This window comes from Bactrocera latifrons, unplaced genomic scaffold, assembly GCF_001853355.1.
Source record: "Bactrocera latifrons isolate USDA-ARS-PBARC rearing strain unplaced genomic scaffold, ASM185335v1 scaffold_55, whole genome shotgun sequence".
Lineage (NCBI taxonomy): Eukaryota > Metazoa > Arthropoda > Insecta > Diptera > Tephritidae > Bactrocera > Bactrocera latifrons.
The window spans coordinates 906,443-922,075 of record NW_017537212.1 but is presented as its reverse complement, the minus strand read 5'-3'; the positions used below and the strand labels follow the sequence as shown (position 1 = coordinate 922,075).

Below are 15,633 nucleotides of genomic sequence, written 5' to 3'. Positions count from 1 at the left end.
CGGTGAGGGCGTACATCTGTATCATTCATTCTCACAAATTATTCAAATGTAAATGTACTACACGCGTACATATATACACAATCAATCGATAATTTTAGTGAAAGCATTTCTTCTAATGTCCATCAAATTCTCGGCAATCTCGTGCATGAAATTGTGATGTAAGGGCTGTGTAGGGATTTTCTTGGTTATGCTTTGAGATTATATACTTGTATGTACATAATGTACATATGTAGCATTGTCAGGGCAATACATATGCTTAAGAACATAGTTTGGATGGTGCTGTTACTATTTATTCAGGTCACATGCATACAAACAATGCTAACAACTTCTCACTTTCGGGCAGTTAAGTATACATGGGAGGCTGTGCGGATTAGGCAGTTTTGTGTTGTTGCTCCTTCCCTTACTTCTTCTATGTATGCAACTTTACTAAGGTCTATGATGAAAGTCATAATTGAGTAAGGGGCAAAGCGTAGCGAATAACTTTTTGTTACTTAAAAGGTAAATACATATTTATTAAAGAGTATATAATTAGCGTGTTCTTTGGAGTTAGGTTTTGGCGAATCTGACTACTCTTTTGACCCACTTAGGGCGGCTACAGATTCGGATTACTTTCACTGCCGAAAGAATATCCATATATTATATGTATACATGTATGTATGCGTATGTATACAGAGGTGCTGAAGTAGGCCACGAATGCTGCGAATTTATTAATGCGAGAGAGCAAAAATTATGAAATCATTGTGCAAATTATAGTTTATGATTTTGTTAAGTTTGCTAGTGTTGTTTGAAGCCTTAAAATAAAACGAGAGACATTTCATAAATTCACAAAACGCTACTAGTAAGTGAAATAGATGTTTTAGGTAATTTAATTTCATACAAACGAAAACCTAACACCGACTCAGTTTGCAAAACTAGACATTGTGTGGTCATCAGCTGGTAATTGTGGAAAACAAAAGCAAAATGGGGGAGAAAGTGTCTGATAACGCCCTAAGAGTGCATMAATATGCCGCCCAGCCTCTCGATTGAAAATTTGTGGCCAAATAGAAAAAAGGAAGTCGCTAAAATATAAAAAAGCTTTGAAAGGCTATAAAGCAACTTGTGGCTCAATTCTCCCCCAAGAAAATAACAAAAACTATTTGGAATTATTTAACTTAGAAGATGCCATGAAATATCTCTTGGCCTGAATTTTTTTATGAATTGTATATAATTTTTTATTTATATATTATATTTCAGCCATTGCTAATTATGTAAGATAAAGGATATATTTTCGAAACAATTAAGTCGCTTTTATTAGATTTTCCTTCATTATCCATGAAKCCAATTTGCACTTCTATTATTTTGATAACAGCTGTACATATGCCAGGTTAATAATTTTTCTGTGCTGCAAATATTGACAGACAATGTTAATAAACATTATATAAATAATACTTAATGTATTAAAATTAATAAATAATCTTTGGCTGCACCAATCGGTCATCAATTCATTCAACAAATGTTTGCTTGAATAGAGGTCTTCATTCACCATACTGTAATTTTATATTGCATACTTTCAGGCTGTACACATTTCTTGGCAACATGTTGTTGACATGTTCGCAGCTGACTTCATTGGTAATATCTGAGCTTCACAGTGGTACTAATCATTAAACTCACATAAATAGCAGATGGAAATGATTTCTTATTTAATGACTTTCAAATAAAATGTAGGCTTCCGAGGTTACCTTTCTGCCAAATCTACTCTCCTCCCCAAAAGGCGTTTCGAAACAATGTAGTGAACAGTCCAGACAGCGAAATAAGGAATAACTATAGGACGTGATTAAATAAATTATATAGCAAAAAGGCTCTTCCGCATTYGGTAATTTCTATTGTCATTTTGATCAGCTCGTTCACTTCAGTAATGGATTATAACTAAATTTTTTAATATCGAATCTGATAGTAGTAGTTTCACTGAAACTCCCCTAATTTAAGCGGACATTAAAATCTCCASAGTAATTAATAATTTATGTGTGAATATAACAGTTATGGATATATTATGCGAACTTCAGACAATCAAGACAAAGCAACCACTGCAAAGACAGGGATGACTAAATTTGTGTGGACCCTTTACTTGTTCGCAATGGACCTTTGTACGAAAATGTATAGAGGATGCTTTCAGCTTTGACCCTAAGTTTTATCAATTAGAATCGATGGATTTAGGATTTACAAAATCTATTGAATCTATTTTCAGGCTCGCGATTTATTAAATTTTAATAATTTATTTAAATTAAAATTCTTCTCCTGACAAGCTKAAAAAAGGCAAACAAAAAAGTAAGTGAATGACTCTTCTATACCAAATAAAACTGAGGACTAAGGGCAATGGGAATGATAAAAGTTCTGAGCGTACAATTTCTAAATTTAAGTATGATTTATATATATATATATTTTTTYGCTTAAAATGCCAATACCCTGAAACAAAGTAGCAGAATGAATAACGAAAAATAAAAATAAACAAAACAAAAAGTTTACGGCACTGCAAAATCTGCTTCAATCAAATTCTACTTAAAAGCTCTGCAACACAAACGACACGAGCAGAAGTGAGGCAGTCACTAGAGCATTCCTSAGACTAGTATTCTATTCGGTTAGTATTTGAGATGGAATGACTCAAATACACATTGGTGGTCGGTGCGAAGCGCCAAATACTCACACACATGCACATATTCTTTTAATAATATTTTAAGTGAAACAATAACAAAGGTCCTCCTTGCTACTCACCGCAGCAGCAGGTAGTCGAAGACAAATGAACGCGACATTTTCCTGTCCCAAATTTATGTAAATGTAGGTGTGACGTGTTTCCTATTTAGCCAATGTTGCAAGTAAACGTAAATTGGTTGCCTGTGGCACGCGGATTGCGTGGCTGAGGCCGCCAACCTTGATGTTGATTTATTGGCGTTGTTGCTGTGCCGACGATGGCTGATCACTTAATTGCTGTCATCAACTACAAGTGCTTATTGTACGCTTGTATAAGACGCCAAGCAAAACTTACAACAACAACAAGTGCAGTGTCAGCAAACGGGCGAAATGCTCATTTCGAATGAGCATGAGAGTTCCCATCAGCGGCATCAGTCCTTCTACGGTTCGTTTCTATTTAAAAAGCCATACAGTGCAGCTCACTCGCCGGCAAGCGAAAATCGCAAGTATGCGCAGGCAATCGCTGCCGGCATTTAGAATTTGCATTGATCGCATTTTCTCCGAGTACACTCTCTCTTCCTCCGTGCATCATCCGACTTAGCGATTAGTGCTATTGTTGTTGCTGTTGCACTGTTACTTGCGTTAATTAGCCACAGATTCGTTGTTTGCGCTGAATACTTTKGCTGTTGTTTTGATTCTTCAGCTTTTTAATAGCCCGGTGATCTTATCGATTAGACGAATGCTGTCGGAAGTGTTTGGGGTTCGGTGAAAAATCGCCAAGTATTTTGAGTTTGCTTGCATTTAAGCAAGTGAGAATGCTTGAGTAACTGCAAGCAGTTCCATTTCCATTTGCGTGTTTACACTTACTCAGCTGATATATTTGTCGATGATTGCCTATCGAGCTAAAGTGGAAACGTCCTCAATTTACATATATTTGTGTTGTGGTAACGCATACTCACGCACTTCAAACAAATACAAGGGAAGRTACATTCTTTTATAAACGGTATTTRTACTGATGGTCATTGACACATCGATTTCTCTTAATTTACTTATATTTTCCTTGACCTTTACCAAAATCAGACATCATTCTTATCCCCTAGTGGGAGATATATTTCGATCTCTTGAAAATTTCATATCTTTGTAAGGTATACTCATATTAGTTTTAACAAATAAATAGTATGATTTTCAATGGACCCTTCATTCATGGAATCAAACTTTCCCATAAAATTAAAAACTTTTAAGATATAACGTAGTGAGTACAAAGCCTACTAGACCTCTAGTGATTCATTAGTGACCAAAAGGACTTTCCGAGATTATATGACTCTTCAATGCTCGCTGAACTTTCATGAGGTCCTGCTAGGTAACAAAAGTTTCACACGCTCTCCCTCACGAACTCGCCTCTCCTTTAGGAACAGTTGATAAAGATTTCGCGAGTGTAGAGACAGTYCACCGGAGAAAACTAAATCAGGACTCTCAAATAACTCATTACACATATTTAGCTCAAGTGAAAAGCCTCAAGCCGTATGAGTAACCCCAGCCGATTGCTGGGAACCACAAACATAAGARTTTTTCGCCACCTAAAAAATTCACACGGCTTATATGGAATGAGCGGTGAACCATTACAAAGCACCACACTATTTCGAACACCAACACCAGCACACAGTTGGTACAAAGATTTTCTGCATCTCTAATCATTGCGATAAACTCACCAACACAAGCATGGGCCTTCGTCGATTTAATTACAATTGCATTTGACCGAAAATTTCGCTGTTTGTTTGGTTGTTTGTGGCATAATAAATCAACAGGGCGCTATGCTAGTATACCCTTTGTGTGGCGTTTGTGTACGTCTGTGTGTTGGTTTATTCATTTTGATTATTTTAGAATTTTTGTCATGGTGGCTGCGTTTCGTTACCATCCATTCCGTTGACGAGAAGAATGCAAGAATTTTTGCCTTAAATTGCCATGCAATTTTTTTCGCAATCAACCTCAGCAGTGGTGATATAAAGGCACTGCGCCGGGATCGTCATTCCATTTGTTGTTGAGTTAGGGCGCCAACGAGGACCCACACGAGCAGATTCTATAAAAAATCGAGTTCACACATAACACAAAGTTCGATTTCCATTCGATTGTTGGCCGCAAGGTAATACGGTGCTTCGAGAGTTCAAAAGATTTAAAACTTCCACGAAAATAGGAAACAAATTTATTAGAGAGCCTTGGAAGAAGTGTGTTTAGGCAAAATAATTTGTTCTTGTGAAAAAGGAATAGGCAGAAAGTGATTGTGAGACGCTTGGGAAGAAAAGTAGTAGTAATTTCTTTGGTACATAGTGAAAACTGAGATCATGTGCGAAGGATGTGATTAAGTTAAAATGGAGAGTCTAAATCCTCAGAATGACTATCTGTTACCGAACTTGTCTAAAGAGTGGAGTTTTCAAAAGACAATTTAATCTCTGAAAGTATCATATTACAGATATATGTATATTACATATCAAGCGACGATTTCGTGTAAATAAATTTTTTTTTGTTTAAATAGCGAAAGTGAATCCAATGTGATACCAGAGCATTGAGGTTTCATTAAAACAAATCTTAAGTTATTCACAAGTGAGATAAATTTCAGCTTCGGGTTTTTTACASCAATATTCAAAGAATTTCTGTATATATTTTCGTAGTAGAATATTACTCGTAATTTTGCAGGTCTCTTGCAGAAATGCGTTCTTAGATTATACTGCCTTTGTAAAATTCTTTTGTACCGTTGGTGATTTCGAATATTTAATATCCTTGAGCTTTATTCAAAGAAGTCTTGAATTAAGTATGCTCTCCCTCCGTTTGTTAGTGATTATGCAATGAACAAGGGCGTGGCTATATTCTTCTTGCAACACGCAATGAATTCTTACGCAATCGGTGTGTAGAAATAGCAACCGACCGAAGTACTTTCACGAGGTTATTTTTGTGTCCGACAATTAAGGATCTATGAAATTAAGACTGAATGAAAGTGAAAGGGGCCAATAAAAAACGCTTGCTAATTATAGCAGCCGTTATATGCGCTGATATTTCTAATATAATTTATGATATTTTTTTTTATAAAAGAAACTCAACAAAGTTTCATTTAATAAATTTCTTTACTTAATTTAGACTATTTTTAACAAAATTCAGTAATTTACTAAAAAATATTTAATCGATGTTGTAAAATGTTTTTGCTTTTTATTATAAAAAATGAAGCGGAAACATATTTAACTCAACTTTTCGCAAAAGAATTTTACTTATAATAAATATAGAAATCAACTTGTCGACCGATGTTTCAAATTTAACAAAAAAATCATACCTGGCAACTTTTTTGTCAACTCATACCTTTTTTTCACGAAAAGAAAACAAATAATTATTTCATTTATTCAAAATTCAAAACCGTGTGAAATTTTCAATTGAAAAAGTTTATTGCACTTCATTTCTATAGTTAAGCTTTTCGGATAAGCCTGTGCAAAATTATTGAAGTTGTAGGCATTTTGGAAGTAAAAAAAGAGATCGCAATTCCCACAATATGCATGTAAAATGCATGTGAAAAACTATTAAGACGATAAATTGCCATTATTTGCAGAACTCACTTAACTAACTGCCAAAATGTGTGACGATGATGCGGGTGCCTTGGTTATTGACAACGGGTCTGGTATGTGCAAGGCTGGCTTCGCCGGTGATGATGCGCCCCGTGCCGTATTCCCTTCGATTGTTGGCCGGCCACGCCACCAGGGTGTGATGGTGGGTATGGGTCAGAAAGATTCCTATGTGGGCGATGAGGCGCAGAGCAAACGAGGTATACTCACATTGAAATATCCCATTGAGCATGGCATCATCACAAATTGGGATGATATGGAGAAAATCTGGCATCATACGTTCTACAATGAATTGCGTGTGGCACCTGAAGAGCATCCAGTATTATTGACCGAAGCGCCCCTCAATCCCAAAGCCAATCGTGAAAAGATGACTCAAATCATGTTTGAGACATTCAACTCGCCCGCCATGTATGTGGCCATTCAGGCTGTGCTCTCCCTGTATGCTTCCGGTCGTACCACCGGTATTGTTTTGGACTCTGGTGATGGCGTTTCGCACACAGTACCCATCTATGAAGGTTTTGCCTTGCCGCATGCTATTCTGCGTCTTGACTTGGCCGGTCGCGATTTGACCGACTATTTGATGAAGATCCTCACCGAGCGCGGTTACTCATTCACCACCACTGCCGAGCGTGAAATCGTGAGGGATATTAAGGAGAAATTGTGCTATGTTGCTTTGGACTTTGAGCAGGAAATGGCTACTGCCGCTGCATCCACCTCTTTGGAGAAGTCGTATGAATTGCCTGATGGTCAAGTGATCACCATTGGTAATGAGCGTTTCCGTTGTCCAGAGGCGCTGTTCCAGCCCTCATTCTTGGGCATGGAATCGTGTGGCATTCATGAGACTGTCTACAATTCGATCATGAAGTGCGATGTCGATATCCGTAAGGATCTGTATGCCAACTCGGTGTTGTCTGGCGGTACCACCATGTATCCAGGTAATTTAATTGTTTCTACAAAAGAGCTAGAGATAAACAATAAAGCCTTTGCGCTGTTTTCAATTCAATCGATTTTTTTTTTTTTATATCATTACAGGTATTGCTGATCGTATGCAAAAGGAAATCACTGCCCTCGCACCATCTACCATCAAGATTAAGATCATTGCACCACCTGAGAGAAAATACTCCGTCTGGATTGGTGGTTCCATCTTGGCTTCTTTGTCCACTTTCCAGCAGATGTGGATCTCCAAGCAGGAATATGATGAATCCGGACCTGGCATTGTGCACCGCAAATGCTTCTAAATCTTTCGATCATGAAAGATTGCTGAATGCTTTAGCGCAAGAACACTCACACAAAACTAGAATTAACAGCAATAACAAAAACAACATACCCACGTTTAGAYACTTCGACTGCCAGCAAGACATCGTGCTGAAGGCGAATGTAATGACCAAAACTAAATTCATGGCGCAATCAAGAGCTTCAATTACAACAACACAAAAGGCATTAGTAACTACAAGAACCAAAAAAACGCTACAGTTACATAGGGAAAGCAACAACAGTAAATTTAAGCAAATCAATAAGCACACAACGAATGCTCAAATTAATGGCGCCAAAAATAGTGACATTAAACATCAAAACAAGAAGAAGAGCACACATAACGGATATCATAGGACAGTGCACATGTGCGCCATCTGTAGGCACTCTTTTTGCATTACATTGTGTTTGCACGTGAAATTTCAATTAAATTTCAATTTCCGGATTTTAAAAATAAAACTCGTGCAAAGCTGAAAATTTTTATTCACATGCCCTCACAAAGCAAAAAAATGTAAAACTAAAAAAAAAAAATATGAAACCAAAGTCACAAAAATTTAGAAATAAACAGCAAGTAAACACTTATTTACTTAATTAAAACGAACACCTTTCCATTGACTAACCAAAGCATGAAACATTATATAGAGCATATACAAAACGGAAGAAAACTAAATAAGAAAAAAACCAAAAAATATTTATAATTTATAAAAACCAAAGTGCTTTTCTATTTCATCTTTTTAAAATTATATTAAACTTAATTAAATGAACAACAAAATCTTTAAGTAAATTATTTGAAATTTATTTGAAATAAATAAGAAGCCACCGAATACAGTTTTCAGCGCAAATAGAATGGTATTTCAAATGGTAGATTTTATTACTTGCCGTTAGTTTTATTCTCAAATGAATTTATGAAAAATTTTGAGTATATACGAAGTGTTTAGATAATTTTTTAAAATCCTCCACCTTCCTTATTAGTAAATAAGCATACAAGGGGGATGTATGCTCAAAAGCTTTTCGCTCTCAAATTCCACACGCAAGTCTAAGCTTGCTTGATAAACAGAGAGGCCTCGAATAGATAAAAATATAATTCCATCGACTATGACCCGGAGTGTTTAAAAACATAGCTTTCATTAGTTTAAAGGCGAATATTCCGGATTCGTTAGCAGCAATAACTCAAAGGAAGSCGAAATTGCGAAATAAGAGAGCTATAAGTTAAATTTTATTCAGCTCTTTTGCTGAAGGCAGGGTCGAAACACTTTATATCCATTAAACCGAGCTATAAACGATATTAAGAGCTTTTGCACCTCTCTAATGGTGGCGTCTTGATCTTATCGTCCTCAGTATACTTTCAAGAGGATTTAACTTATGCGAATCGTTCCGTTAAAAAAACTGAAAATTTCCTTAGTTTTCAAATTTCAAAATTGTGTGTGTGTGTACGATTTTTCGAAATCCAAATAGACGAYACATCGTATATAAATCTCCTTGTTCCGCCAATGCCATCAAGCATAGCAAAATTGAATACAGAATTAACTTTGGAGTGCACACTTTTGTTCAAAACGTYTGTAAGATGCCGAATATATAAAACTAAATTGATATTTTTTTCAAATAAAATCGTCTTCACGGCTGAGCTAGTTACCTAGTAATTTTGATTGCAATGAAACAACGGTTTAGTGCTTTCATTTTCATTTTAGTGTTATTTCAGTGTATATTTATTTATTTCTAAGCTTTAAGTTTTAAATAAAACSTACAATTATTTACACAAATACATACACACATAATATGAATATTAAAGCAATTATATAATTTATATATTTTATATATGTGTATGATGCGCCATTCATTTATTGGCAACACTGCCTTCTAGTTTAGGGGTGTTTTATGGTTTTTAAGGATAATTAGCAAGTTGTAAAGACTTGCTTGGCACAAAGAGTGATATGACATTTTGTATGTATGTTTGTTGAGTTCGTGTATGTTGCTGGCAGTGAGGGCAGGTCTACCAAATATATGACAGCGCACCGTTATATGGCTGAAGGTTGCACTATAAACTAATATTTTGTGTTATTCACTTAATAATTGCATTTACCATTATTCAGAGAACGAAATTTAAGTTACTTCCAATTACTGTTAATTGTTTTAGTATTTATTTGAAAGTGGATTTATTTTCAATATTTTTACACTTCCACATTGTCATTTTTGGCACGCCACAGGCGTTGCTACACACTAATGCCGCGATCTCTAATTATCGTGCTTGTTGTAACTAGAGTCATTGTATCGAACCTGCGATCAATGGATTTGGCGACCTTCACTCAAATTTTGACACCGAAGAAGCCAAATTTTAAAATTCCTAATGAAATGTGAAATGTGTTCAATGTAAATAAGTTTAGCCAACATTTTGTTATTTGTTCTTTTTGTTTTTGTTTGTTTATGCCCACTAAAATTGTATTCCCTTCTCGTAGTTGGCATTAATTTTTTACATTTATGAGTATTTTTGTTTATTTCTAAAATACATTTACAAAAGTTATTTATTAATTCATGATCGTTTGGTATGAATGGGCACTTGTTGAGAATATTTAGAAAGTTTAATTCTAGAAATGCCAAAAGTATGCGTGTAAATAGTATATTTGTTTTTCTAAATATTTATACATAAGTGTACAAGCATGGCAGTATAGTATATAAGTTAATGTGCGCAAGTGGCACATCTCTCCTTGCATATACTGGCCCTTATCGTTTCGTACGCACGTCTACTTTCACAGAAAATAGCGTTTGCACATAAGTTTATAAACTCTATGATCTATTTAATGTTTTTTTTTTTTTTTGGTTGTTTTTTGTTTTTGGAAGTAAAATATTTGTATAATTATAAGCACCATTTTTACGTATTTTAATTAAACTTTTAAATTACAGTAAAAACTTATATAGTTTGTGACCTAGTACTAAACTACATTTATATAATATTCGAGTCAAATGTTCTGACTTTAAAGCAACTGCTTGGAAGGAGTTTAAAAAGAAAACGAACAAACGAACAAWTTTCAACTCATATGTTGTAATAGGCTATTTTGATTTTAATAAAAACTAGATTTGTGTAATAAAAAAGGTAAACTGTTTTTTGAAAGAGAGACAGGCGTGCCTGCCAAAAGTTCATGCCTTTGTTATTTATAAAAAATACTACATATTCATACTATTGTGAGATATGTGCGTAATTAACAAAAACTTATTTGTTGTTGTTTCTTTATGAGTTAAAACGTTTTCAGCTCCAACGCAAGCAGCAACTAAATGCAAATGAGTTATGAAATATATGGCTCATTACGTYGATATACATACATACATATCTACAGATATTTTTTACAATTCAATTCTTTTTAATTTTAGCTTTGAGTGAGTTTGTTAAAAATTCTTAAATATTTGTGTTGTTTTGCYCAAAAAATTCTTCCTGATTTCATGAATATACTGTGCAATTCRTTATATGTGTGTTTTATTTTTTTGCGTTAATGCGTGAACAAATTTAAGCGTGATTTTAAACTGGTTAAACGTGGTTATATAAGTAATTCGACTTTTGCGAAGTCCATTCGTGTATTTCGAAAGCTTTTACGGATTTTAAATACGACTATTGCATTATTAAGAAATCGGTATGACACACACACGGTGCCTTTGAAATATGTAAAATTCAGCGATTCTTTGACTTAACACTACTTTTCCTTTTCAAAATAAATACTTTTTCTTTTTCGTTCACTCACCATCGAACATAAAGCTATCGCATAAATATAAAATAGTTACATATATTGTAAACTGTACTTACATGCATACATATTTACCTAATATATATTATTACATACATTTGCTTCAATTTTCAACAAAGGGTTACAATTTATGGAAATAGCAAACTCTTATCTCTTCCGAATTGTCAACACATTATACTACATATATCTCYACGAATATAGTAAAATATTTCATTTTAAATTTTGTTGCCAAATTTCATTTTGTTAATTAATACTTTTCCAAATGGATAAAATTTTTCCCAATCAAGTTTTGTGCCAGAATAAACTGAAAGAATGAACAATATTACATACATATATTTTACGCTCGTATTGGTATATACCACAATTGGCAAAAGCTGAGAATTTATGCGTTTTATTTTTATTTTTAGTTTTGTGGGTTGCAACGAAATTTTGGTTTTTTCGCATAAATTATTCAGTGATCGTTTGTATTGCTAGTTTTTTGTGTGAGTTTGTTGCTGGCAGTTTACAATATCGGCTGAACACCAGCCGTTTTGAGCGCTTTGAGATCTACTGATCTACTTCTGTTCTAAAACGTCTAAAAATTCGCTAGCAGTAGTTGGACTCGTTCATTGCCTGCTCKTCGACTAGGTGTTCGTCCACTTCAACAATATTAAAAGTACTTTGTGTTTGTTTCTCCTGTGTTTCTGTATAATTTTGGTCTATTGCCTTCGCCTTTGTAGTCGCTGCTGGGTTTGTGTTGGCTTAAGAGTGGGCGATGACATCGTCGAGTCATTCTATGGCACATAAAATTTTGCTTATCCATTGTCAGTCTGCATGCTCACGACACGCCTGCGACCATAACTACCGATGCCACGCCCACAAAACTGGTGGTGTGAAGACCACGAACCAAACGGTTTTGTGAGCCTATTTAGAGGTTGAATGTTTGGGTAGAATGAACAAGGCGTTAGTTTGAAAAAGGGTTATATAAAGTATGTATATTAACATTTTACCCAACAAAAAGTTGTATCCACACTAAGGTTGTTTCAACCGATGTGCGATCATACATCTAGGTACAGACCGGCATGCGAAAGTTGGCAACGTCCACAATAGCCACCGCAGAAAGCGCGACGTGAAACSGTAGAGGTGTCGAACTGGAATTTGTATGCAAATTTAAAGAATTGTTGAGGTGTTTTTCTTAGGTGTAAAGTTATGTATAAAATAATTTTGTCAACACTTAGAGGTAAGCACGATTGACAATAGAGCTTTCACTTACCGGTATAGATACCTTCATAATTACACTGTGACCAAAAGTGTCCCAACGCGCGCCGGCTCGTATGTGGAAACCGGTTTTTTCCAAGTTTATCGAAAAGTCGCCTTGCGGACATTCCTTGTTACGATTGTAACAATCGCCTGCGGAACCAAACAATTGTGGAGTACCGACTGTTTCCGCAAACGTAAAATCATTTTCGATTACACGTAAGTCTGGCAGATTTAYACGTATCTTACGGAAGTTCGTACGTCCCGAACTGGTGCTGTTATCACGAAATTCTCGATTTCTCGACTCGGGTGGACATTTGTTCGGCTCGGAAGTTTTATAATCATAGTAAATGGAATAGTTTTCAAGATGATTAACGGTTAAATATTCTTTCGGTGAGCTACTCATGTTATGACAGTAGACTCGACGTGCGCGTGAACGCACATATATGGTATATTCATCGTCCTGATAGTTGCGAAGTAGGCGGCGCACGTCCTCACAAGACTGCGGCATACATTCACGTGGAGGGGGACATTTCTCCTTAATCAATCGCTCTTTTGTGGGGCAGACAATACGTCGTCCCGTCGAATCGTAGCAAATGATGCGACGACGTCGGAAGCCATCACAATTGCACTGGACGTGACGTAATGTAGGAAKAGATAGAGAGAGTTACAATTAGATTCCTAAAGTTACATTAGCGGATACTTACAGGAGTTATAATTTTCGACTCCTTTCGAACACAATTGTTGCAGATCTTCTTCGATGGGGGCTTCTTCAGCGCATCACAGTAGCGATATGCAATCGGATTGCCCAACACTGACTCACAATAAACAGAACGTGATTGATATTCTTCATGACAGTCGGCGGGACACTGCGTCCAGTCGGAAGTGTTCCATTTACAGCTGATCTTGCAGGGCTTATGCATACGCTTCGGCGTTGGCTTGCGCAAATGACGACAGTGGTATGGATCTATGATGACGCGTCGTCGCGGTGTTCCTTTAATCTCCGGTTTGTATACACGTGCGCAATGAATCTCTTTCTGGCGCACACCATTACCACATTCAACGGAGCACTGCACGATTAAGAACAAGTAAATAAGTAGTTTGTGGATGAGTAGAATATGTGCAGAACTTACATTCGACCAATTGGACACATATTTGATGTTGCAACATTTACGCTTCGATAAGGGTCGTCGCTCTTTCGGACAGCCATAACCCATTGGATTTCGGCATGTAACTGTACGATTCTTTTCACAATTATCGTCACATGCACCCCACTCATCGGCGAACCAATAACTGGCATATGAGCGCTGTGTAGCCTATACATAATAGTTAACAAGTTATATAATAAAAGCGTRACTTCCTTTTTTGGCAATAGCGACGGCAACTTACCAAATTGTCTTCGTACGAATAACACGGCTCCGTTTTACAAGCTCTTATTGTATCGCGGAAAGAATCACGCTTACGCTGATCACAGAAACTATCACTCACGCGCGTACCATTTAGCATGCAACCCACACCACGCGTCTGTGTGCCGGTACCACAAGACTTGGAGCACTATGATATCATATAAATGATGTTTACTTGCTTCATGAGTCTTCTAATTTACCAACTTACCGGCGTCCACTCGGTATAGTCCCAACAGCCCTCACGACACGACTCGTGTGGACTAAATTCGAACTTCGAGAGGCAATACGATAAGTCCACGATATTGGAGCGGCTGATATGTGGGAATGTTTGTATGCAATAGTAAGTTTTCTCACGCGTGCCCAACATGCCACACGAAGCTGAGCACTCCGAAATGTTTGCCACGTTCAGCGAAAGCACACAATCCGTGTTACATTGGCGATATTCAGTTGGCGGCTTTGCTGTCTCATCGCATAATTGTGGCGCCACTTTCAATGCTTTCGTKGTGCTCACACAAACCGGCAAACGATGTGAGCTGCCATGGCATAGTGCATCACAATTACTCCAGGGTTGCCTTTCCCAATTATAGATCTCAACTTCTATTTCGGGCAATTGATGGAGCGGCTTATCCATGGTATACGTGTAGCTGAGTAACAATGAGTCGTTGTCCTTCGGTGCACTTTTGCTTATGGAAATTATCTGTAAGGCAACAAAGCGATTTTATTAATACACTCGTGTTTACAAGCCATTCCGTTGAAAGCTCACCTCTACAACCAAATCACGTTTCATTTTACGTGCCACAGTGGTGTTGATATGCTCGACTAAATTTTCGGCGCCATTATATTCGATGGTTACGCCTGCATAGAATTTTATATTATGATAGCTGGTGATGACATTCTTCCCATTGAGTATGTAATTGCCCTCATCGTCACGCAGTGCAATGAAGTTCTCAGCGTGATAACCGGGTTGAGTAATGACTATGTTTGAGGCGCCTGTAAAGGTAGAAAACAAATAACAAMAGTGAGTTCAAAATACATAACAACAACAGTTTGCTCTAATCGAAACTATTTGAATAAAATTTGCTTTTTGTTTTACAAATAAAAAAGGTTAATTACAATCACCATTACTGAATTTTGTTAACTGAAGTTGATAGTCWAAAATATATGGAGCTTTCTTCTGTCAAAAGCAACCCGAGGCGAAAATTACATGTATGAAAGTATAAAAAAGTAAAATCTGCGAATAATTCTATTCCTCTTTTTCACATTTCAGTTCCGAGCTATATACATTTATCGCTGCTTAAGGTTAGCAATTTTTGCTACTCACAGAATTTAATTAAAAATCTCCTAAATAATGGCCAATAAAAGTAATAAGGATGAAAAGGTTATACCCGAAGCACCAAAGCATTTGTATGCAAAGAAATCCATCGACAGCATATTCCCTACCTTAAGGGGTTAGGGGTAGACAGCATTTTCAATTTTTTTTCTTTACATTTTCGTTAAGTGTAATATTTTAAAAATATTCTCTGAAAATTTCACGTTGTTCCCATAATTGGTTTTTGAGTTATTCGACAAAAAATAAAGAGATCTCGGGCACTTCAAAGCGCTAGTGTGAAACTTTAAACGCGTTTTTCTCAAAACTATGTTTTTTGAATTGGGGCAGCTGTAACTCGAAAACCGCTCAGTAGAAATGTAATGAAATTTATACAGCTTTTAGAATACATAATACACTAGGGCCTGATCGAAGGA

The 15,633-nt window shown here is 36.3% G+C and overlaps 2 protein-coding genes across 5 annotated transcripts in view; one reads left to right on the top strand and one right to left on the bottom strand.

Annotated features, from left to right (window-relative positions):
• Nucleotides 1–4,683: 4,683 nt before the first annotated feature.
• On the top strand, nucleotides 4,684–7,854 carry LOC108974330 (actin, indirect flight muscle). The gene is made up of 3 exons (XM_018942076.1): nucleotides 4,684–4,804; nucleotides 6,254–7,201; nucleotides 7,299–7,854. The coding sequence occupies exons 2-3, from the start codon at nucleotides 6,277–6,279 to the stop codon at nucleotides 7,502–7,504; spliced, it is 1,131 nt and encodes a 376-aa protein (XP_018797621.1). The 5' UTR covers nucleotides 4,684–4,804; nucleotides 6,254–6,276; the 3' UTR covers nucleotides 7,505–7,854.
• A 1,929-nt stretch (nucleotides 7,855–9,783) lies between these two features.
• LOC108974324 (A disintegrin and metalloproteinase with thrombospondin motifs 9) overlaps nucleotides 9,784–15,633 on the bottom strand; it is a 71,191-nt gene continuing 65,341 nt past the window's right edge. For all 4 annotated transcript variants that reach the window (XM_018942067.1, XM_018942069.1, XM_018942071.1 and 1 more), the window contains 8 exons: nucleotides 14,654–14,880; nucleotides 14,099–14,587; nucleotides 13,874–14,038; nucleotides 13,618–13,800; nucleotides 13,192–13,554; nucleotides 12,501–13,115; nucleotides 12,238–12,378; nucleotides 9,784–12,151 (listed from right to left, as the gene is read on the bottom strand). In XM_018942067.1, coding sequence (XP_018797612.1) covers nucleotides 12,286–12,378; nucleotides 12,501–13,115; nucleotides 13,192–13,554; nucleotides 13,618–13,800; nucleotides 13,874–14,038; nucleotides 14,099–14,587; nucleotides 14,654–14,880 — 2,135 coding nt within the window. In that variant the 3' untranslated portion in view covers nucleotides 9,784–12,151; nucleotides 12,238–12,285. The remainder of the gene's footprint in view (nucleotides 12,152–12,237; nucleotides 12,379–12,500; nucleotides 13,116–13,191; nucleotides 13,555–13,617; nucleotides 13,801–13,873; nucleotides 14,039–14,098; nucleotides 14,588–14,653; nucleotides 14,881–15,633) is intronic.

Excerpts from the sequence above, each read along its gene's own strand:
- LOC108974330 (XM_018942076.1), top strand. The coding sequence starts at position 6,277 with ATGTGTGACGATGATGCGGGTGCCTTGGTTATTGACAACGGGTCTGGT. Across the intron at positions 7,202-7,298 it reads CGGTACCACCATGTATCCAG|GTATTGCTGATCGTATGCAA; the intron begins GTAATTTAATTG and ends ATATCATTACAG.